The sequence below is a fragment of the Plecotus auritus genome (genome assembly GCF_963455305.1).
Source record: "Plecotus auritus genome assembly, chromosome: 2".
In the NCBI taxonomy this organism is placed as follows: Eukaryota; Metazoa; Chordata; class Mammalia; order Chiroptera; family Vespertilionidae; genus Plecotus; species Plecotus auritus.
The window spans coordinates 35,823,658-35,848,915 of NC_137771.1; the positions used below are offsets into that span (position 1 = coordinate 35,823,658).

The 25,258-nt window shown below is 38.1% G+C and overlaps 1 protein-coding gene across 2 annotated transcripts in view; it reads left to right on the top strand.

Moving 5' to 3' along the window:
• Positions 1 to 25,258, top strand: part of FAF1 (Fas associated factor 1) — a 389,848-nt gene that overhangs the window by 242,754 nt on the left and 121,836 nt on the right. For both annotated transcript variants that reach the window (XM_080652360.1, XM_080652361.1), the window contains 4 exons: positions 3,858 to 3,953; positions 11,510 to 11,636; positions 12,699 to 12,762; positions 14,276 to 14,357. In XM_080652360.1, the coding sequence (XP_080508486.1) occupies positions 3,858 to 3,953; positions 11,510 to 11,636; positions 12,699 to 12,762; positions 14,276 to 14,357 (369 nt within the window). The remainder of the gene's footprint in view (positions 1 to 3,857; positions 3,954 to 11,509; positions 11,637 to 12,698; positions 12,763 to 14,275; positions 14,358 to 25,258) is intronic.

Consider the following 25,258-nt stretch of genomic DNA (forward strand, 5'->3'; position numbering starts at 1 on the left):
AGGAGAAAGTGCTAGCCACTCTCCTCAGGAATGATTAATAGCTATTGAGATGGTTAATGTTTTTATTTTATTTATTTTTACAATCCTATATAATAAAAGCTTTAATATGCAAATTGTTCGACTGGAAGTTCAACTGCTTGCTATGACGTGCACTGACCACCAGGGGGCGGCACGGAACATAGTGGGCGTTGGTGGTGCTGGCAGTGGGCGGCACTGGAGGCGCTGCGGGCCCTGATGGGCCCTGACGAGAGCAGGACCACAGTGGGATGGTGGAGCAGGTGAGCAGGCAGCGCCAGGTCAAGGCGGGTGCAAGCAGGGGCCTATCGCCCCGCAGACGGCGACCAGCTGCAGTGGCGAGGGGCGGGGCCGCCACCCAGCTCCCAGGCGCTGAGGGAGCTGGGCGGAGGGTCCAGCCCTGATCAATAGTCCCACAGACTGTGAACAGTGGCGGCGGCAGGAGACGGGGCTGCTGCCTGGCTCCCAGGTGCTGAGGGAGCTGGGCAGGGGTCCCGGCCCTGATCGACCGCCTAGTAGGCGGGATGGTGGAATAGATGAGAGGGCGGTGCCAGGCCACAGCAAGGTGCCAGGCGGGGCTGCAGGGCTGCGAGTATGGGGGCACGAGCTGGGGCCCAGTCCCTGCAGGCCACCCTGAGGGACCTCACCCATGCATGAATTCATGCACTGGGCCTCTAGTGTACCAAATAAATCTTTTACCAGATTGTAGATACGAAATAACTAACCATTTACATGCAATAAGCATTAATATTTCAAGAAAAATGATTTTAAATATAATATTTACCAAAACTGTACTAACATAGTATAATATCACAAAAGTTATAGGAACTATTAAAAATCTGCAAATAACAGGATTACTTCTCTTCTAAAACTAGAAGCCCAGTGCACGACATTCGTGCACTGGGGTGGGGGGTGACCCTCAGCCCGGCCTGCGCCCTCTCACAGTCCAGAACCCCTCGGGGGATGTCTGCCTGCGGGGAGTGGGCCCAAGCCGGCAGTTGGACATCCCCTGAGCATCCTTAGCACTGCCGCAGAGGCGGGAGAGGCTCCCACCACCGCCACTGTTCTGGCCAGCCATAAGCCCAGCTTGTGGGTGAGCAGTGCTCCCCCTGTGGGAGCATACTGGCCACTAGGGGGCAGCTCCTGCATTGAACGACTGCTCCCTGGTGGTCAGTGCGCATCACAGCGACCAGTCTTTCTGCCATTTGGTTGATTTGCACATTAGGGTTTTATTATATGGGATATTTTTCCTCCTGGTTCTGTTTTTGTTCATCAGTTTATGTTGTTCATTATATTCCACGAATGAGTGAGATCATGTGATATTTATCTTTCTCTGACTGACTTATTTCGCTTGGCATAATGCTCTCCAGGTTCATCCATGCTGTTGCAAATGGTAAGAGTTCCTTCTTTTTTACAGAAGTGTAGTATTCCATTGTGTAGATGTACCACAGGTTTTTAATCCACTCAGCTGCTCATGGGCACTTAGGCTGTTTCCAAATCTTAGCTATTGTAAATTGTGCTGCTATGAACATAGGGCTGCATATATCTTTTCTGATAGATGTTTCTGATTTCTTGGGATATATTCCTAGAAGTGGGATTACTGGGTCAAATGGGAGTTCCATTTTTAATTTTTTAAGGAATGAGATGGTTAATGTAGATAACTGTAGAGACAAGCCCATTTAGGAGCCACCATTTATAGAACCATGTACTTTTAATGAGCATTTCCTCCTGTGACTGGGCCGAATGCAAAGGTAGGCTAGTCACAGTTGGAAGTTAATCACCATTTCCTTCTCCAGGTCCTAAAAATAATGACCATTGGAATGATAACAGCTCTTCTGCCTATATCACTATACACTGAGTGGCCAGATTATTATGATCTCTGAATGCATAATAATCTGGCCACTCAGTATATATATATATATATATATATATATATATATATATATATATATATATATATATATATATATATATATATATATATATATATGTTAGAGGCCCGGTGCATGAATTCATGCATGGGTGGGGTCCGGCCAGCCTGCCTGCTGGTCGAACTCCTGGTCGAGGGGACAATTTGCATATTAGCCTTTTATTATATAGGATATACACTGAGTGGCCAGATTAATATGCGTTCAGAGATCATAGTAATTTGGCCACTCAGTGTAGTTTCAAAGCCAACTTTTACTTACCTTATTACATTTAACCCTTTCAAAAGTCCTTTGAGATAGTCTGGGCAGGGATTACTCACCTCAATTAGTAAATGAGGAAACTCAGGCTTAGAATAGAGAAGTGACTTTCCCAAGATCAGGAGTCTAAGTAGTACTTGAATAGAGATTTTTCTGGTACCTGGTCCAAGTCTCTTTCCATTATACCACACTGCTTCTGATTGTCAGTGATGTTTACCATCATTATTATTTGATTACCAGAGAATTTCATGGTAGGGGTGGGGGACTTTTTTCAAATGAAAAATATTGTGAAGGTAATGTGCCTTGAAATTTAACCTATGCTTCTTGTCCATCTTAGCTTTGATTTTATTTGTTCTGAAATGAAATAAATTGAGCTAATTATGACAATTATGTTGATGAATATGATTGAATAGAAAGGACAAAATCAATGCATTTTTTGCATTAAAAAAAATCAATCAGCCTGGCCAGTGTGGCTTAGTGGTTGAGCATTGACCTATGAACCAGGAGGTCATGGTTTGATTCCCGGTCAGGGCACATGCATGGGTTGTGGGCTTGATTCCCAGTAGGGGGCGTGCGGGAGGCAGCTGATAGATGATTTTCTCTCACCATTGATGTTCTATCGCTCCCTCTCCCTTCCTGTCTGAAATCAATTTAAAAACATTGTTTTAAAAAATAATCAGGTCTTCTAGAATTTTTAAGTATAATTCCAAAACATCTAGATGCAAAAACAAACAAGACCTCTAACCAGATGAATTTACAGATATTTGGGTTTTCTCAGTTTAATCCACACCTCCTCAAAAGTTACTAATGGATGTTTTTATGCTATTGGATATTTTATTTTATTTCTAATAATAATAAAAGAAACTTTACCTTATATAATTGCTACATTAAATACACATATGTTTCTTTTCATGAAAAACACCTCTGTTGGCTATTTAATATTGTTTTAATTCTTCTATGTAGACAACAGTAACATGCACTCATATTTCCTCATATTTGCCTAAATTTAATTTAAACTTCAAAATAGTTATTTAATATGTGACCCACTGTAAACTTTAATAGAAGTAAATATATATTGCTTTGGGCTAAACTAGGCAAATTCTTTGGGTAGTGTTTTAAATCACAATGGTAATAAGAACAATAAACTGAACAAGTGCTAGGTGTTTTACATACATTATAGATTCATAAGCTATAATAATGATCTAAAATTGTGGATTAATTATGATTAAAGCACAAACGACATAGTTATGATGTGTGGAAACCTTTTTTAAAAAATCCATCACTAACCTCCAAAAAAGATTTATAGAGTACCTCTCTCAGAATTAGGAAACTGAGGTATTATTCTGCTAATTAGAAAGGTAACAGACATGTTAAGGGGGAGGGATATGTATATGATAGGTTTATTTTAGGCTTGTTAAAGTTTCCTGGAACCCAAGTCTATTGTCTAATGAATAATAAATAGCCTCAACTATTGTAACATTAGTATATGGAAACATTTTCAAATTTTAAGAGCCTTCCTGGTAATGTAATACCTGGGCTACTAGAGTGATCTTTCTAATGTAGCTTCAGAAATAATAAAAAATATCCCAGAAGTAAAAACCTTTTGTAAAACATGGCCTTATTTTGTTTACAAATGATGGATTCTACTTTTTGCAGATGTGTCTTGCTGAATCAGGGCTCTCTTATCCCTGCCATCGACTGACAGTGGGAAGGAGATCTTCACCTGCACAGACCCGGGAGCAGTCTGAGGAGGTAAGCCTGTTAGCCAGCTTTTCAGTGAACATAAGGCCTATCCTCCACACACCTGCCCACTTCCTATTCTTTTTTATCTGCCACAGCAATGAATAGATAAAGTTAATGTAGCGTGAATAAAGTCTCAGTAAATTTTTCAAACCCCCTCTCCCCCCACTAGTAAACTCTTTAAGGCAGAAACTTTCCATGCAAGGTTATGGCTAATGTGGTCTTTCTTGTTCTTTAAGTTTCATGTTTCAGCAGACAGAATTTGGGTGGATTGGTTAAAATGATTTGTCAGGTTAACAGGCATTTTCTTTGCTGCTGACTATTTATTAAGATTGAGTACATTTATTAGGATTGATTCTGAAGGTTCTTGAACTCATTGAGTTGGTGCACCTTCTGTGCAAAGATGAATAACAATGTACCTATACCAAGATGCTCAGAGTCAAAGATGATACATTAGTAAACTAATAATAATGACATCCTATATAATAAAGAAGTAATATGCAAATTGACAGTCACTCCAACACACAAGATGGCTGCCCCCATGTGGTCAAAGATGGCCGCTATCATGTGGACACAAGATGGCCAGCAGGGGAGGGCAGTTGGGAGGGTCCAGGCCTGCAAGGGAGGGCAGTTGGGGGCGATCAGGCCTGCAGGGGAGGGCAGTTAGGGCGACCAGGCTGGCAGGGGAAAGCAGTGGGGGGGACCAGGCCTGCAGGAGAGGGCAGTTGGGAGGGAAAGGCCTGCAGGGGAGGGCAGTTGGGGGGAACCAGGCCTGCAAGAAAGGGCAGTTGGTGGGGACCAGGCCTGCAGGGGAGGGCAGTTGGGGGGAACCAGGCCAGCAGGGGAGAGCAGTTAGGGGCAACCAGGCCGGCAGGGAAGGACAGTTAGGGGTGACTAAGCCGGCAGGGGAGGGCAATTAGGGGGGACCAGGCCTGCAGGGGAGTGCAGTTGGGAGGGACAAGACCTGCAGGGAAGGGCAGTTGGGGGGGACCAGGCCTGCAGGGGAAGGCAATTAGGAGCAACCAAGCCAGCAGGGGAGGGCAGTTAGGAGTGACCAGGCTGGTAGGGGAGGGCAGTTAGGGGTAATTGCACTGGCAGGGGAGGGCAGTTGGGGGTGACCAGGCCAGCAGGGGAGGGCAGTTGGGGGCGACCAGGCCTGCAGGGGAGGACAGTTAGGGGCGACGAGGCCTGTAGGGGAATGCATTTGGGGACGATAAGGCCGGCAAGGGAGGGCAGTTAGGGGTGACTGGGCCAGCAGGGAAGGGCAGTTGGGGGTGACCAGGCCTGCAGGGCAGCAGTTAGGCATCAATCAGGCTGGCAGGGTAGTGGTTAGGAGGTGATCAGGCTGGCAGGCAGAAGCATTTAGGGGCAATCAGGAAGGCAGGCAGGCGAGTGGTTGGGAGTCAGCAGTCCTGGATTGTGAGAGGGATGTCCGACTGCCCGTTTAGGCCCGATCCCACCAGGACATCCCTCGAAGGGTCCCAGATTGGAGAGGGTGCAGGCTGGGCTGAGGGACACACTCCCCTCTCCCCCATGCACGAATTTCATGCTCTGGGCCTCTAGTATTACAATAAATGCAGTGATAGCAATCAGTGTACATAGGGTGCTATGGAAACAAAGTAGAGGGCCAGATAAGATTGAACATGTTTGTGTATGTGATGTCCCTGTGTGTGTGTCTTTGTGGGGCTGAGTGATATTAAAAGGCAGTACCTTTTCCATGGCTTCAAATAGCACTCTGTGTCTAACTATGACTGGTTATAAGGGAATGGGAAAATGGGCCTGAACATTATAGCTTATCAGTTTAAAGAGTATTTTTTGAGCTCCTGTTATGTGCTAGGAAATATCATTACCATGACTTAAAAAGTGTACATGACAGAGAGCATAACTAAATAGCACAGAAAAAGTTTATTTATACCTATCTTTTTCAGGCTAAAGCCTGAAAGTATTTGCAAAGCTTGGGCTAGTTCAATAAAATCATTTCCCACTTACATTCTATATAAAAAATGGCTGCAAATTTTTATTTAAACTGACTATATATTGTGGACACTCCTTGTGGAAACTGCCACAGGACCTCTCCAGCCATACTCTGCATGTGTATTTATATTACTTAAATGTATGAAAAAGATATGGGACTGCATAAGTGAAGTTGTAGTTTATGATCATCCTGTGAAAATGATCATTTGCTAGTCTGATTTTTAACATTTTCAGAAATCCACATAGAAATAAGGTTTTCCCCTTGCTACAAATACTACTATACTGTTTTCTTGGGCCTCAAAAAATGTTGATTTCCTTTAAAGAACCCACATACTTTTTTCTAGCATTTCATCTCACTAATTTTCTTGAAAGAAAAAATGATAATGAATTTCATGTTTGGAAGAAATAATTTATTGAAATATTTCTTTTTAATATTTCTGAGTATATTTTAAATGGCTAAAGTAGATTATGCTTCAACTTTTTAATGGATAAATCCACTAACATTAAAAAGTGGCCAACTAGCTCCATCCAAAATTCTTAATTGTTCCATTATCTGAGAGGTGTCAGATACCTATTTCACTTCATTTTATTTCCTTCTCTTACCCTTGCCATTATGTGTGAGAAGTCAGTGTCACAGAGTGAGGAGTAATGTTTGTGAAACTGACATACTTTTTAGGTTAATTAGAGAAGGGAGAGTGGGCTTAGGAAGCTTTGCCAAACTAAAGTAGACACAGCCTTAGGAATATCTTAAAATCTGATTATCTGAGATGAATCCATTATTATTCCCTAGCTAACTATAAATACTACCTCCTCCAGGGAGCTGGTGAGAAATGGGAAAGAAGCTGTGGTTTTTATGTTGTCATAGAGTTATAAAAACGAAGGGATTTTTAATTCAGTTTTTACTCTTCCATCCATTCATCCCTCATTCATTTAAACATCGCTTAATGTCTTCTAGGTTCCAGACATTAGGACCACAGTCCGTATACGGAAAGAGCTCACCCAAAGTATCCCCTCAAAATATACCTTTGTTTTACCTCTAATTATAGAGTTCTGTCTTCATGAGGCACCCAGTTCCATTGTTGAGCAGCTGTCTGTTGATAGTTTTCTTATATTAAACTGGAACCCATAATGGTAGCTTCCACCCAGTAGTTTTACTTATTTCTTCTGGTTTTAACCCTTCTCCTATATGACTTTATATATTTCAAGACAATTACCATTTTGCTATTGACTGTCTTAGTAAGTCTTACATTAGGAAGGAGATATTTGAGATAAGTAGTTAAATTTAAGTTTTGAATTTATGGGATTGCGATTATAAATTTTAATTGCAATCCATAAATTGGGGAAATTTTATTTCTTACATTCATCTTTTGGACCTGCAAATACATTTTATATATGATAGTTCCACATTTTTCTCTCCTTCCCATTCTCCCCTTGCTTCTGATTCCCCTTTTGATGATCTTCCCATATCTTTGGGTGCCCAGGTACCTATCTCTCCTCTTCCCAGCTCCTTGGGTGGGACAGTGTAAGGACCCCTTGGACCAAGCTCCTTGGGAATTGTCCATTCCTCAGTGAACAGTGGAGGAGGAGCCCAAGAATAATAAAAACCAGATTCTAAATACAGTTAATGTTAAAACCATTGTTTATAACTTCTTGTCATAATACAATAGTTATCTCTTTCTTAATTACAATCCTATTGAACCTTTTTACAGTTATTGTCCATTGACATTTTCTCAGACCTTGCTTCTAAGATTCTTTCAATTGACTTTCTTATCTTTGACAGCTTATCTATCTATTCTCTTTCTGTTTCTCTTCCTTCACCAATTGAAATATTTATATATTCTGTAAACTCTTATCTTTATCACTCTTATTTCTTTATTTTTTAACTGATTGATCTTATTCATTTTCATAATCTCAACTATTATGTATATACTGATGACTTCCAAATATAAATCTTTTCTGAGCCTCTGTCCTGAGCTGGTAAGATTTTTTTTTTCCAGCTGCCTACTAGATGTTATTACCTAGATGTCCTACAGCTTCCTCAAATTCTGAGAACTAGTCTCAGCATCCTCCCTCCCAGGACCTAACTGTCTCTAACCACTAAGTTACCCAAGTCTTGGTGTCATATTCACCTCTTTCTCTCTCTTTTTTTTAATCTTTCTTTTTTTCTTGATCCTTAAGTCCAGCTGGTCAACATTTCCCATCAGTTCTGCTGAAGTATATTATTTTAAGTCTGTCCCCTTCATTCAGTTCCCACTGCTATGGCTCAAATATAGGTTCTTGAGTTCTCTCACTTGCAACTTTGAAATAAGTCTCCTTTCTCATGTCCTCAAGTCTAATCTGCCATATGCTACCATTCCACCCCAAACACACACACACACACACACACACACACACACACACACACACACACACACACAGCCATCAGTTATTCCCTCGAACAGTTGCTGCCTAAAAACCTTTAGTGCTTTCCCTATTGCCATCCGAGTAAAGTCCAAATACCTTAGTGTGCTGATTTTAGGACTGCCACATCTAGACCCATCAAACCTTTTGTCCTACCTGCCAGTCCACATTCCTCTTCCATGCATAGAGCTAATAATCGATTTGCTTTGCTGGATTCTTTATTGATTTTTAAAAATATCCAATTCCTTGCTTGAGTTTTTTGTCTGCTTAGAGTACAACTCCCTCCCCATCAAATTTTCATTACACATGCTCCACAACATTGGTATCTTTTTTTAAGGTATGGGTTAAATAGTAGCACTTATGTGAAGCCTTACACAGTCTTCTTCACTGGTCCTATAGTAACTAATCACTCTCTTTATTTTCCAATAGCCTTTGCTTAATCTTTTGTTATATCTCTGATCACACTGAAAAAGACATATTTGCAACTAAATATGCCTTCCTTTAGAATAGGAGTTTCTTGAAGGCTGGAACTATGTTTCATCTCCCCAACTTTTTAACTTGGTGTTTTGATATAATAAATAGTTGGTGAAAGGAATATCTGCTTCAGTTTTAAGCCTGCCTCAGTGCCAAGTATATCTGAGTCCTAAATTTTTATCTCAAACAGTTTGGTTATTATCTCCTCTAGGAAGTTTGCCCTAATCCCTCCAGTGCATTAAATGCTGTCCTCTGAACTTATCTGTCATAATACTTATCACTAGGTATTATAATTATCTTTATATTTTATATAGTGTTCCTTGAGAGACCATAATCTATATCTTTCACATGGGTCCAACCAGTGTAGCACTTAGTAGGGGCTTATAAATATTTGTTAAATGACAAAATGAATAAATTAATGTAATAAATAGCTAAAATAGAATCACAATTTTTTTAGCTATTTTTTAAAATTCTGAATAAGTAGCTTATTTGTATTTAAAGAATTTTAAGGCAGCCATCACTGAACCAAGAGATTATTATTTGCATCAGCAAACATTAATGATAAAAAGGTTGTTTATCTCATTTTTTAGATAAAGCGTTTCCTAACCTGTTAGATGGCTGATAAGAAAATGTAAGGAGACTGGGAGTTCCTTATACATAATTAAGTAGCTCATTCTTGCAGATACTTCAATAATTCATATTTGAAATATACTTTTTCAACAAAATCGGCTTTTTAGATACCTTCCTTTGAAGATGTTATCGTTGTAGGATTTCACTTTCTTGGGCTCTTCAGAGATTTGGGAACGCTATACTTTGTGAAGACAAATGAATAATGGGTTACATAGGCACAAAATTAAAATCACCATCCTAGTATGAGGTTAAGTACTGTTGCTATGGAAAGGGACTGCTATTTGATTGAAAACTGAAATCAGAGAAAGAGGATAGATATGGGGACTAAAATAAAAGGGGGTAAGAAATAAAGATGATACATAGAATAATCCCTTTCTTTTCATCTGTGTTCTCCAACCCTCCTATTTAACCTGATGACTCTTAAAGAAGGGGTGAATACTAGGCAAGACTAATAGAAGGCTAAGATGATAGCTTAGCTAATAAGAATTTGAGGAAGTTTGTCATACTGGCCTTTTGTTTATTTCCTCTTGCCTGTGAGCCTGGGTGAGCATCCTAAAGGAACACGTAGTGTATCTTTAAGGTTTTGAGCCTTTACCTGTTTAAGCCTGAGCCTCTAAGTTCAAGGGAACTTCATACTCCAGATATCTGCCTGCCTGAAATACAGAGGGAATTCAAGCACAGTTGTGGTCTTAGTAAATGTGTTGTTTTGTGGAGGAGGCTCCCTCACTGCCTTGAAATAAGAAATATTTTTTAAATATTTAAGCTGTTGAACTGTTAAAATCAGGAAGAGGTCTTGGCTCTACAAAGCAAAACACTAAAGTAGGATTATGATCACAAATATAACCAAGGCTTCTGTGAGAAATAATGATACAGTCAGGATAGCAGATAGACTGCTTAGGGCCAGGACCATTCATTTTTATTTATCCAATAAGTATATGTTCATTACCTTCTCTATTCAAACCATTGAGAAGACTGTCTTTAAAATAAGAGGGAAAATCTTACAATTCTGGCCATTAATGCTTGGTTATGCCCAAGGAAGAAATGCTAAACATACTGAGTCAAATGGAATAAATATTTTGGCTTCCTCATTTGGAGCTGTTAGACTCACTAGGCCAGTGGTTTTTAAAAGTGTTCCATCCTGTCCTGAGAGCCATTGGAGGTACCACAGCTGTCAAAGGGATATGAGGGAGAAAAGGCCAAACGCCAGGAGCATTGGGCTCCCTAATGCCCTCTCCCTGCATCAGTCAGAGTGGCCTTTTCATATATTATATGCATTGTAATTTTGCATAATGTTTTGCTTGGGGTTGGGGGAAGGAGGTAACCCTGTGAAAAGAAATTTGAAAATCACTGATGAGAGATCTTTAAAATCCCTTCTGGCTTTAAAATCTGATTCTGTAACTGGCTGAACTCTAATATCCCATCTAGCTAAGTTTTTGAGTCTTTGATTCTAAGTTTCTCTTAATGCTTTTCTGGCAAATATTTATCTCTAAGTTAGGCTCTTCTGCATTGACTAAAGGATCAAATAGTTTCCTCATTTTTATAACTTAAGTACACAGCATACCATATTTTAAAAGATAGAAATTTCATAGTGTATTTTATGTTATCTTCCAATAATACTGTGAGGATAGTGTGCCATATTTTACTAATGAAAATTTTGAGAACCATTGCAGTAAAGAAGTGCCAAGTTTGAAAATGCTACCTTCGCTTTTCAAACATAACCCTGACTAACATAGATTAGTGCGAGCTTTGTAAAAGTCTCATATAGCTTACCTTGTCTCTGACCTCTCCAATTGTACCTGTTACCTCATTTTTTGAGCAATTATTTATTGAGCACTTAATTGTGTTACTATAGGCTAGGGATGAAATAGACAAAAATCCCTGCCTTCATTAAGTTTGTAAGCACCTTTTATTTTCCCTCCGTCTCCAATCTTTATTCTAGGGGTATCACAGCAAGTTTAGAAATATATGTAAGCCTTAAACTGAAAAATATTAAGCTTTGCTCTAACAAATGGTTCCTTATTTAATAAAACTTTTATAATGCTAAATGTGATTGCATAACTTATATTTTGAAATTTGATTTCCTTAAATAGCAAAGCACCGATGTTCATATGGTTAGTGATAGTGATGGAGATGACTTTGAAGATGCTCCTGAATTTGGGGTGGATGATGGAGAAGTATTTGGCATGGCGTCAACTGCCCTGAGAAAATCTCCAATGAGTGAGTATTAATAGTTCTTTGGGTCCGGCATTATAATTCTCCCTTTTATTGCAAAAACTTATGAAGAGTAGTGAACTTAAAAGTTTCTTACTGACTTTCGGGTTTGGAAAGAGAAAATATAACAAATAAGCATTATTCATTAGAATTAGAGCCTCTTGAGTTTTGATTTTATTAAGCCTAGTGATTCCCAATGCTTTAGTAAAATTCATTAAAATGCAAGGAAATGTAACTTGCTTCACATTTGTATTTAGCTATGAATCTGTCCCTTTACTTTAAACCTAGAGTTTGTTCAACACATAGCTGGACTTTCTGTGACTGTAGTTGTCTCCCCACATCTTATTAGAAATATCAAAATTTTTACTATTTAAATATTTTAATGAATTAAGCATTAAGTTGTATTTTTTTAAAATCTTATAATTAAATTGACCATATCTCCAAAAACAAAAAACAAACAAACCAATAGTAGTATTACTTTTCCACTCACTGGTACTCATCTTTGGAAGAAAAAATAAATAAATGAACTATCTTCCTCACTTATAAGATGCATACTGTAGAACCATAACTGGTTGCTATATGCAAAATGATCCTTAAAATAAGTCCTTAAATGGATCATTTATTCTGAAATTAGGGAATTCCTGGGAGAAGAAATAGGTATATTTGCATTAAATTGACTATTTTCCTGATTAATAGGTCTTTAAAATAAATTGAGATTCTTTTTATATAATTTAGTCACAAGATGTCATTTCAAGAAAACATTGAAATTCTGAGTGATGCCTGGCACGTTTTAAATGCCTATTAGCAATATTGTGTCAGTTGCTTTTCCAAAATTTATGAGCTTGGAATTTTTTTAAGTTTCTTTTTTAAAATTTGATGAAATCTCCTAATGTATATCAAGTTAAAATGTCTCCTCAGATATATCACAGAAACTAAAACTTAATCTTATTTTCTCTTTATTGATTAAATATATTTCTTATATGTGGGATTAGATGTTATGTGGTTTGTTTTTTGTGTCTATTTGTTTTGTTTTTTTTGTTTTTGTTTTTTCTTTTGTTTGTTTTTTAGTGCCAGAAAACGCAGAAAATGAAGGAGATGCCTTATTACAATTTACAGCAGAGTTTTCTTCAAGGTAGGGTTAGGATATTAACTATATAAAGTTGATGTTCTTTTAATGCCACTGTATTTTTCTGGAGCAGTTTTAATCATAAATTGATTTTTTTTTTTATTTCACCTTAAAGTATTCAAAGGTTATATTTGTCAACTTATATAGTCCTAATAGTGAAACATGTAATATTCAATGTCAAATAACTAGTTAACCATTTATGCCACTTCAGAGATGTAGTCATCTTATCTCTGTAGCTCTTTTTCTTCTTCTTTTTTTATTGATTTCAGAGAGGAAGGGAGAGGGAGAGAGAGATAGGAACATCATTGATCAGAGAGAATCATTGATCAGCTAGCTGCATCCTGCACGCTCCCTACTGGGGATCGATCCAGCAACCCACGCATGTGCCCTGACTGGGAAACCATTACTTTCTGGTTCATGGGTCATTGCTCAACCACTGAGCCACACTGGCCGGGCTTTGTATCTTTCTTTATTGAAGCACAAGTAATGGATCACTAATTTAACATTTTGACTGTAGTCCCAAAGGACTAGGTTATAAAATACTACTTTTTAGTGTATCCTAGGGCAAACAAAATATGCTTATAAAATACTACTTTTTAGTGTATCCTAGGGCAAACAAAATATGCTTCAAAATAACATTACATAAAAAGATAATTTTATTTCTTATTCATTTTTTTTAAATGTATTTTTATTGATTTCAGTGAGGAAGGGAGAGGGAGATAGAAACATCAATGATGAGAGAGAATCATTGATCAGCTGCCTCCTGCACGCCCCCCACTGGGGATCGAGCCCACAATTTGGGCATGTGCCCACAATTCAGGCACTGAAATTGAACCCAGGACCCTTCAGTCCACAGGCAGACGTTCTATCCATTGAGCCAAACTGGCTAGGGCTAAAAAGATAATTTTAAATGGAAGTGAATTTTTAATTTTTGTTTGGAATCATTTAGCATTTTTTCTTTTAAGAGTCTAATATCGCATGTTTTATGTGCATTTACATGAGATTTACATGAGCGTTTGAGATTCTCCAAAGTTGTTTAAGTAAAGAGGATTTAAATATTCAACCATAAATTTTCATGTAAATGACATTTCTCTTTAGTTCTATTTTCCAATATAATAGTATAATTTGAAAACTATGCAGGATACCATTTTTCCCCTCTCTGTTGGACTTCCAGAATAAATGAACTAAAATGCAAAGTTAAGGCCACAGTAGCTAGCAAAATCTTATGACTGTGGGTAACCTGGAACTGCTATTTATAAATGTCATGGTTTTGTGGCACTTATTAAATACATTTGCTAGATGTACTTAAAATTCTACTGTTCTAATATGTCAGTATAGGCCAAGAAGAACTCTAAGAACTAATGAAGCTCATTCTCAAGCCTTTAAAGAAATGTTTTAATGTTTGGTCTGTACATAAGAGACATTAGCCTTGAATTTACTTAAGTCATTGTTTAGACTTGTGTAACTTAGAAGTTAATTTGAAATGTATTTTAATTAATAAAGATACTTTTTCCTATAGATATGGAGACTGCCATCCTGTATTTTTTATTGGCTCATTAGAAGCTGCTTTTCAAGAGGCCTTCTATGTGAAAGCCCGAGATGTAAGTGCAATCTTACTTTTTCTGGTTAAAAAGCACATCCCATAGGTTTACCACCAGGCCTGGGGCAATGCTTAATGTTTTCTGTTTTTTTCAGCTTGAAGACTTGATTTTGATTCTGGTTCATCTACCAACATAATCATCACCAAAATGCCCATTTCAGAGGGGCAGTAGTGTGATAGGGTACTGCTGGCTCTTACAGAAGGCCTTGATACAGGGCTGTTTTTTCTGTAGGGAAATAAAAAAGAGTAGACATGCTTAAAAGGGACCAGGCTACTTGTTTGTATTCTTTTCAGTTACATGATTGACAGGTTCTTGCTAAAGGATTTGTCCTTCAGTCTTTTCCCAAAATGATTATTCCATCTAGTGGTATATATCTAATAGCTGCAATATATTTTTCCCAAAAGTCACTTTAGACAACAAAAAGATTCTTCCTTAAACTCAGAAATGGGCTTTGTGATCTTGAAATCAAGTAGATTGACATTTATAACCAGAATCAGAGGGTACATTTGGAGCAAGAAGGTTCTATGCCATTACTCTGTTGACACAGCAGTCGAGACCTGGCAGAAATCAGTAATCTGGTTTCTGCTTATTTGTACAGGTTCAGCTTTTCCTATTCCCTGCCTTACACTTAGTAGATCTAGCAATAGTGTACCATTTGTATTTTCCCATAATTCTACTCTTTTTTTTTTTTATGTTTCCCTACTGTCAGGAATGGCTTCCTTCTGCTTTTTACCTGGTTGACTCTACACTTCTTCTGAGACTTAACCTTTCCTGACTTTTCCACTACTCACTCTAACATTGACCGCAGCCACTCCTTTAATACTTTGCAATGATACCCTCTGCTTTTATTGTTACACTTAACACATTGCTTATAATTATTCTTTCTCTCACTCCATATATATATCTATATATCTATATATATATATCTATATATATCTATATATATATCTATATATACATATATATATAATATATATATCTTCTTGAGGTTTTTTTTTTTTTCTTTTGAGCTGTGACTGTGTAAACCTTACATTCTTTTTTTTTTTTTTTAATATATTTTATTGATATTTTACAGAGAGGAACGGAGAGGGATAGAGAGCTAGAAACATCGATGAGAGAGAAACATCGATCAGCTGCCTCCTGCACACTCCCCACTGGGGATGAGCCCGCAACCACAGTACATGCCCTTGACCGGAATCGAACCTGGGACCCTTGAGTCCGCAGGCCGACGCTCTATCCACTGAGCCAAACCGGTTTTGGCAAACCTTACATTCTTATACATAGGAAATACTCTATCCTGTATAATAAAGAGGTAATATGCAAATTGACCATCACTCCAACACACAAGATGGCCCCCCCCATGTGGACATAAGATGGCCACCACAAGATGGCCAGCAGGGGAGGTCAGTTGGGGGTAATCAGGCCGGCAGGGGAGGGCAGTTGGGAGGGACAAGGCCTGCAGGGGATGGCAGTTGGGGGGGGCAAGCCAGCAGGGGACGGCAGTTAGGGGTGACTGGGCCAGCAGGGGAGGGCAGTTGGGGGCAATTGGGCTGGCAGGGGAGCAGTTAGGCGTCGATCAGGCTGGCAGGGAGTGGTTAGGAGGTGATCAGGCTGGCAGACAGAAGCGGTTAGGGGCATTCAGGTAGGCAGGAAGGCGAGTGGTTGGGAGCAAGCAGTCCTGGATTGTGAGAGGGGTCCCAGATTGGAGAGGGTGCAGGGTGGGCTGAGGGACACACACACACACACACACACACACACACACACACACACACACACACACACACACCGTGCATGAATTTCGTGCACGGGGCCTCTCGTATGTTTAATGAATGAAGGAAAAAAGAGAGGAAGGAATAGTGTGTAGATGGAGTAGAGGGAAAGTTATTGGAATTAAAGAGGGCACAGAATTTTGAGAATAGATTCAAGGATGCCTCTGAAATTCTAGTTTCTAGTGTATGTTAAACTCTGACCTAAAGAAAAATTTGTTTAAAACAAATTTAAAAATTGAATTGCAAGACAATAGTTAGTGATCAAACTTAGAGCTATCACTGAGTTTAATGAGATAGATTAAGAAATATAAACTGTTTTTTACCCTAAAAATAGTGGAATATCTCATCATACAGACTCTTTTAAGCATCTATTTCTAACTCTTATATCTATATTAAGTGGATATTATTTTTGAAGAATTACTTCTTTATAATACATGTTTGTAGTTTCCATAAATACAGGTTTATGGGAAATACTGAAAAGCAAAAAGAAAATATTCTAACACAGATTTATGGTTAACTTTATGATATATGTTTTTTTCATAATTTTTAATATATTTCAATGAGTATATTTGTGACTAATATAAAATTAAGTCATGTTAAAAGTTTTTTTAGTCTTTTAATATTATATGATTATTTTCTTAGTTATATTTTAACTTTTTATTAAGATGATTTTAATATAGAAAAAGTAAAACAGAATAGACAATAAACACCCAAAATTCTCTATACATTTAATAATTACTACAATTTTGCCATATTTGCTTCTTCTATATAAAGGGCATTTAAAAGTTTTAATGGAGTTTTGAAGTTTAAAGCTTCAAAAGTTGAACTGCTACTCACTTATAAAAGAGCATCATTTGAAATTTAATTCTTTACATTTTTGTACTTATTTAAGGATTTTGATGAATAATTTTTTTGATAAATTTTTGTTTAATTTCTTCTCTGAAAATTGCAAACATTTACTAGAACAGAAAATAAATTTAAAATTTATTATTGAAAATTCACAAAAACAAATGTAAAAGAAATATAAAGTTTCAAATGATTTTTTTAGTTTGTAGTAGTTACATGATTGAAATTATTAAAACTTAAAACTGTTCAAAAACATTTCATATACCATTATATATTTATTATTTTTTACTAAACCATTTTAAAATATATTACAAACATCAGATTTTATCCCTAAAATCTTCTGCATGCATTTTCCAAATATAATGATATTTTCCTACATCACCACAGTACCATGTAACAAAATTAACAGCAGTTCCCTAATATCATCTATTTTTTTTAACTTTTCTTTTTTTGGGGGGGAGGGCACAATCCACTCAAGAATCATGAATTATATTTGGTTGTTAGATATCTTAAATCTCTTTTAAGCAAGCACTGCCTCCATTTTTTGTTTATTTTTTTTTTTCATGACATGTGCTTTGTGAAGAAATCATTCTAGATAACTTATATATTGTTCCAAATTCTGGATTTGTGTGTTTGTTTCTTTGTGGTATTATTTAACTTGTTCTTCTATCTCTGTATTTCCTGAAAAATTAGGTCTAAAAACTTTGTTTGATTCAGGTTGAACTTTTTTTGCAAGAATGCTTGTAAGTAATGCTGAATACTTTTTTTAACAGGATTTTTAATAGTTGTAGACTCATTGTATGACCATGTTATTAATATTTAAACAATTATTTATTGTTGGACATAAACATGTTTGAAAGAATATCTAATTATAGCTTTGAAATAATTTACTTTTCAATTCACTCTTTGATAAGAATGTATTTGTGATATATCTGTCTCTGCTTTCCAGCAAGATTGCTAAGCAGTTGAAGTAACTGGAAGATGTCAGAGCTTTTTGTAACTTAAACTGTAGCTCCAAAAATAGGGATAGACTTCTTTTAAATTTCATTTTAAAAAGCTACTGTAAGATATAGTATGAATACCTTAAACATTATAACTTTAAATGAAGATACTTATTTAAATATACAGTACACAACAGACAAAAGAACTTTTAATAAGCAACTTATACAATAAATTGGTTTTTGGGTTTATTTAGACTGATGATACCCAGAGGAACATAAACTCTTATTAATTTTGGGGTATTTTTAATGAACCAATGGATTGTTTTTTATTAGTACCTTGGTGTTTCCAAAAGGTGAAAATCATTGGTTCATGTAATTAAATGTTTTGTGTCATATTAGGTTTCTACCAAAATCAACTGACCTCTTTGGACTCCTAAGCTGTCCTAATCTTTCTCCCCCTGTCCAGGGCTTTTTTCTTTTCTCATTTTTCTTTTTCAAATTAAAGCTCAATAGTTTATTCACTGCTTACTGTGTTACTCTAAAATTGAGTGTTTTATCCACATGATAGATAAATTTTTCAAAATTAAATCTAAGCAGGTAGATTTATTACGCTCATCAACCAAATAATACACATACTAGAGGCCCGGTGCACAAAATTCATGCAAGGGACTCCGCTGCCGCCATTGCCACCACAGCGGCTGGGAGCCTCTGCCTCCTCTGCCTCTGCCTTGACCCCCGCCTACCATGGCAGTGGCGGGGGGCCTCTGCCTCGCCCCTGCTGCTGCCCCTTCATCCAGAAGGACGTCCGGAAGGACATCCGTTCTAATTAGCATATTACGCTTTTGTTATTTTAGCTAATATCAACATTAATATTGTAGTGATGAGGAAGCTCAGAAAAGCTAAATGACTGGCCCAAAGATACATAAATAGCAAGTTATATACACCCAAAAAGATCTCAGGTGTGGGAAATATTGGTTTATACTATTCTACCAAACTTGTTTTCACTGGTAACTGCTATACTGCAGAATTCAGTTATCATACTTTGTATCTCCTTTTAAGAGTTCACATTTGAGAATTAAAAACAAATCTTTTCCACCATTATTTTTTAAACTTCTGAATGAGTCATTTTTAAGAAAACAATTTGCTGATGTTCAAATATTTTAAGGCAAGTGTGGCTGATACTGTGGCATTCTTACTAAATTTCTTTCATCTTAAATATCACATGTTTAATTTAAGCTGAGGGAGGCACATTAATTTTACCAGGGCAACAGATGAACTTCAAGCACCAGCATTCTTCACTTGAAGTGAGAAATTGAGTTCCAAGAGTAAATAAAAACAAGATTGAAGGTTTAAATCCTCTGCTAGGCTTTTTGAACTTATATACTCATTAAATGTTTATTGGAGTGGTGGGATTACAAAGGATTTGGGGAGCTTCATCAACTCGTATATAGCTAATCACTAAGTAAAACACTATATTTGATAAAGTGTTTCTCACAATGCCACATTCAGTCCGTCTTAATGAAAACTGCTTCAAACTGATTTTATTTGAGAGCACTTCTTGGTGAGAGTGCTCATAGTGCTTTCTGCCTTTTTCAAGAGGAATTTACATGGTAGATAAATCAAAGCAGAGCTCCAACTTAGTAAAACAGGTATTCTAAGTTCTTGTGTTTAAGTTTATTGTGACAAAATTTGACTTTTGACAATGGGTTGATAAGTTTTATGACCGCTCCCCTTTCTCTTAACTATTAGGATGTTCTTTCAGTTGATGGCCATAAATATTTATCACATGCCAAATGTGGTATAGAGATTACCTGCTCTTGAGATGCTCAAAGTCTAGTGGGGAAGATAAGACAATATAAACAGATCTACACAGTATAACATGGTATAGAAGCAAAGAGGAAAGGTATTTCATCTACCCTAAAAATTCAGGGAGATTTCTTGAGCTACTTCTGATGACTAATACTTAGGCAAATACCAGAATTATTAAAAATAAATAAAAGAAAAGAAAAAAGGTCTAAAGCAAAGGCAAGAAGTTTAAAATGAGGGAAATACAAACCGAAAATCAAGACAGGTAGTTGGATTGCAAGGTACGAGTCTGGGAAGATCAGCAAGGGCCACAGCATGGGGGGCATTGTGATTCCCAGCATTACCTAGCATTTTAAAGGTATTTGTTGAATGAGATTTATATTTTAGCTTCAGATAAGTGAACAATGGTCAGCTTCCTTAATTAAGGTTGTAGAAGAGTCACCATTGGCCACATCATGCGTTTCTCAAAAGAAGGTTCTTTTCCTCCTTTAAGCCTTTCCACCTCTCATTTTTGCTACTTCCAAATTCTCTTCACAACAAAAAGTACCCTAGAGAAAATCAACAGCAATAAAAATCCCAGTGCTAGGATTTATCTCTCATGTGAAGGATTGTTCCTTTTCCAGCATCCCCTTGGGAGACTGCACTTTGATATAACAATAATCCTGTTACATCTCCTTAGATCTTGACTTCAGACCAATGCCGGTTCCAAATATTACACATAAATTAAGGAAACCAGTGCTCAATTTTTTATTTCCCCCTTAGTAACTCTATGGCCCCAAATAAGCAATGAGCCGATTTCTAATCTGGGAAGAAGAAGAAAAAAAGATGAAGATAATTCCTATATGGTGTGATAAGGATTAAATGGGATGCTACCCATAAATGCACTCAGCACTGTGGCTATGGTGCTATTAAGCAGTTTTGGACAAATTTGAGGAATTTTTGTACAGTGACAAAACAGATTTTCTCATGTAATTCATGAACTAGTTCTAAGAATAGTTCCAGAAAGGAATTTTGAGAATCCCCGTGAGCATTTGCAGCACTAAAATGAGTATTATGCTTTAACTGTGCCTGTTATCAGGTTTTATTACCTTTTTTAAAAAATCAGACTATTTTAAAGTAGTTGCTATTTCTATTTCCTCATGTTAAATCTAAATATCATACTGATCAGTATTTTTTAAGAAAAATAAGTCCTACAGTAATCTTAAACCACCGCTATAGTTGATGAGTTTCCAGCATTCTATCATCCGGAAAAACTAGGCAAACATACTTATTTGTACTTTGGGAAATATACACGGTCTGTTCATCTTATCTTTTGTTTTATTTTCAATTTAAATTTCTTAAAGGTAGACAGTGTTCTTAGAGTAATTTTATATGATAGCTAGGACAGCATCCTATACAACTGTGAGATAAGACCTAGATTCTAATAGAATTTTTAAAGTATATTTCATTATGCAAATAAAATGTGTGGTAAAATAGTATATGGGTACATTTAAAGTAGAAAATGAGTTACCAAATAATCCCAATCTGAAAATAACCACTATTAAATTTTTTTACTTTGAAATGTGATTTTTAAAAAAAGTCTGCAAACATGTATATAAGAAGGTTATTTTATATAAATGCAACTGTATCAGATCTGCTGTTCTATAATTAGATGTGAACACTAAACAGTACATTGTTAGCACCATATTTAGAATTTGCCTCTAATTCTCCAGCTGAGTTATCATATTTACTGGCACACATTATGGGTACACATTCACACACATTCTCCTATTTAGCAGGCCTGTGGTTAACTAGGGGTAGTTATTCCTCTCAGAAGAGAAGAGGATCAGAAAAATCCTGCCTGCTCTTTTATGTGGTTGCTTTTCTGGTTGTTGTTACTGCTCCTACGTGTTCACCTGGAAAACCAATGAGATGAAATCTTTGGTCTGGCCTGAAACTGCCTGCATATTTTCTTGTCTCCATACTCTGTCTCCCAACCTCCCCAAAGAGCCTGGCTGCCTCTCTACAGTTTGCCAAAGGAGCCAATCACTTGAGCTTCTAATTTCCTTAGTCATAAGAACTTTAGTCACATGTTGTCCTTCCTCAAAGATATTTCATGATCTAAGTATTACAGTCTACAATGAAAACTGATAAAGCTTTATACCCATTTGTCAGCTTATTTTGTGAAGAGAATATGATTTTACTTTAGGCTTTTTGTGTGTTTTTTCTTAACCTATGACTTCCATGTGAGAGTTCTTCCTATGTGAGACTCAAATACATCTGCATCCTCAAGATTTCAGAGTGCTACCCTAACATCTGCTTCAGCAAGTGAGAGGAAAAAGACACCATCTAGGCGTCTCCGCACCTTCAGTAGCTCCAGTTCATTGCTGCCCGTTGGTCCCCAAACTCAGCTTTTGGAGCCAAAAAAGGCAAAGTGTCATGATTTTCCCTATAAATTAGTCCGCACTCTGGGTCTTCTCTCTTCAAAAATTACTAACTTTGAATTCTGTGAACACATCAGGCCATTGACATCACCGGGCTTTTTCCAAACTTTTCTCTTTGGTTTTTCTCTTTTTCACTTTTTTTCCCTCACAACAACCTAAATTTCAAATTCAGCTCAAATTGCAGAGAAGTTAGTAACTATAACCTGCTTTTAAAATTTAGCTCAAGTATAACCTTCATGAAGAAGCAGGCAGTCTGAGTTCATGCCTAGACCTTGGGACTTTCTTTGTTACAGTACTCATATCACCACTCTCATCTAAATAAAGTGTTGGACTTCTCACCTCCAGAGCTATATGGCACCCAAGGCACAGAATAGTGAAGTATCTTTCCCAAGGTCACACAGCTGGGAGGTGGCAAAGCAGGAATTTCAACCCAAACAGTATGGTTTTGTGTTGCCCTGCCTTTATTTACTTTATTTATTTATTTACTACCATGCTGGACTAGACCTACAAACATCCATATACAGTGTACTGGAGCAGTGTACTGTAATGATCCTAATTAGAGCCTAGATTTAAAACAATAAAACAGCTACAGAGGACAAGTTGAGGTACTTGGTTATATAAAGGAATGTTGTTTCTTAAGAAACAGAACTTAAAATATTTAGGGTTGCGATGTCATGATGTTCGTGATATATGCAACTTTAAATGTTTCAGGAAGAAGCATGAAAAGAATGATAGAGCAAATATAGCAAAATGCTAATAATTTAGGGAAAGGATAAATAGGTGTTTATTGTTGTATCAGTGTATTAGTTGTTTGTATCTACATATCATCCCCAAACTTAAAACAAGCAAATAATAGTGATGATGATTCGGATTATCCTATCTAATAAAAGAGTAATATGCAAATTAACCATCACTCTGCTACACCCACAAGCCACACCCACCAGCCAATCAGGAGCAAGTATGCAAATTAACCCAACCAAGATGGCCGCAGCCACGGAGCTGGAGAGAGCAGGAGGCTTGTGTTTCCCTGGCAATGGAGGAAGCCAAGCTTTCCGCACACCCTGGCTGCCTCAGGCCTCCACTCAAGGCTACAAAGTTTCAATTATAGAAAATAAATAAATCCCAACAAAAGTGGCAGCAGCCACGGATCTGGAGAAAGCAAGAGGCTTGAGTTGCCCCCGGCAATGGAGGAAGCCAAACTTCCGCAGCCCTGGCCTGCCTTGGCCTCCTCCGCTCAAGGCTACAAAGTTTCAATTATAGAAGATAAATAAATCCCAACAAAAATGGCTGTGGCCATGGAGAAAGCAGGAAGCTTGGCTCCGCTCAAGGATACAAAGTTTCAATTATAGAAGATAAATAAATCCCAGTACCAGGGCCTCCACTTGGGTCGCCGGGGGTGTGTGGACAGCCTGCAAACCACCACAGGCCCCTCACCCAGGCCACCCCATGCCCCAAGGGAACCCCCACCCTGATCCGGGACACCCTTCAGGGCAAACCAGCTGGCCCCCACCAGTGCACCAGGCCTCTATCCTATCTAATAAAAGAGTAATATGCAAATTGACCATCACTCCAACACACAAGATGGCTGCCCCCATGTGGACACAAAATGGCTTCCACAAGATGGCCTGCAGGGGAGGGCAGTTGGGAGGGACCAGGCCTGCAAGGGATGGCAGTTGGGGGCAATCAGGCCAGCAGGGGAGGGCAGTTGGGAGGGACCAGGCCTGCAAAGGAGGGCAGTTGGGGGCAATCAAGCCTGCACGGAAGGGCAGTTAGGGGTGACCAGGCCAGTAGAGGAGGGAAGTTTGGGGCGACCAGGCCTGCAGGGAAGGGCAGTTGGGAGGGACCCAGCCCTGCAGGGGAGAGCAGTTGGGGGGGACCAGGCCTGCAGGGGAGGGCAGTTAGGGGCAAACAGGCTGGCAGGGGAATGGTTAAGGGGTGATCAGAATGGCAGGCAGAAGTGGTTAGGGGCAATCAGGAAGGCAGGCAGGCGAGCAGTTGGGAGCCAGCAGTCCTGGATTGTGAGAGGGATGTCCGACTGCCCGTTTTGGCCTGATCCCGGTAGGATTGGGCCTAAACGGGCAGTTGGACATCCCTAGAAGGGTCCCTGATTGGAGAGGGTGCAGGCTGGGCTGAGGGACACACACCCCCTTGCACGAATTTCATGCACCGGGCCTCTAGTTATGGTAATAATGATGATAGAAAAGAAGGGAAATGGAAGAGAAGAAGCAAGTCAGGTCCCAGTTTACACAAAGGAAAATAATTTTATTTTAAATTTATTTTTATTATTATACTGAAAAAACTCACCTATCGTTTCTAGAAATTATTTCTCATTTCAACTTTTAAATCATTGAACATTCAGGTTCTGAATGTTCTGATACTCAAAAGAAACTAGACAACATCCTTTTCAGTTCAGCAGCAAATATTTTGAGTGTCTGCTCTGTGCCTGGCTTATTTTGGGACATAGCCAGCTCGTTTCTTCCAGCTCTAATATCCTTTGGTGCTGTGATGCTAAGTGCCTAAATACAATAGCTACTGTAGCTCAAGGACAAGTCACATTGGTTGTCCTCAGCTTGGCATTTCCTAAGCATCAACTTAGACCTTAGTTCTTCAATTTGAATGTGAAGATTGGTGAGGCCCTAATGGCAGAGCACAGTTAAACATCCCACACACTGTTGCCAGTAGGAGAAATGAAGGCGCTGCATTATCTTTAATACATTTTTATGGCTATCATTTCTCGGAATTGCATTCAAATCCTTTATTTTGCATTAATAGTTCTGGACTCTTCACCCTAACAGCTACATTTTATTCAGTACCTACTATGGGGTCAAGCATTTTAAATAGGCATTATACCTACTTTATCCACAATCCTTACTACACCTGTTTTGCCCCAAATTCACACAGCTAGTAAGTGGCAAAACTGGGTTTAGCGCAGAGCATTTTGTTCCTTTAAAACTAGGAGACTTTCCTTTACACTGTCTTACCTAAACCTCAGTCATAGAGGGAGTCCGAGGAGAGTGTAGCTGGGCAGCTTGCCTTTGTCTCTCTACCAGACTTACACCCTCTCTGCCAAATTAGAAAGCACAAATAAAATAAAGGTTTTTTTTTAAATTCCCCAA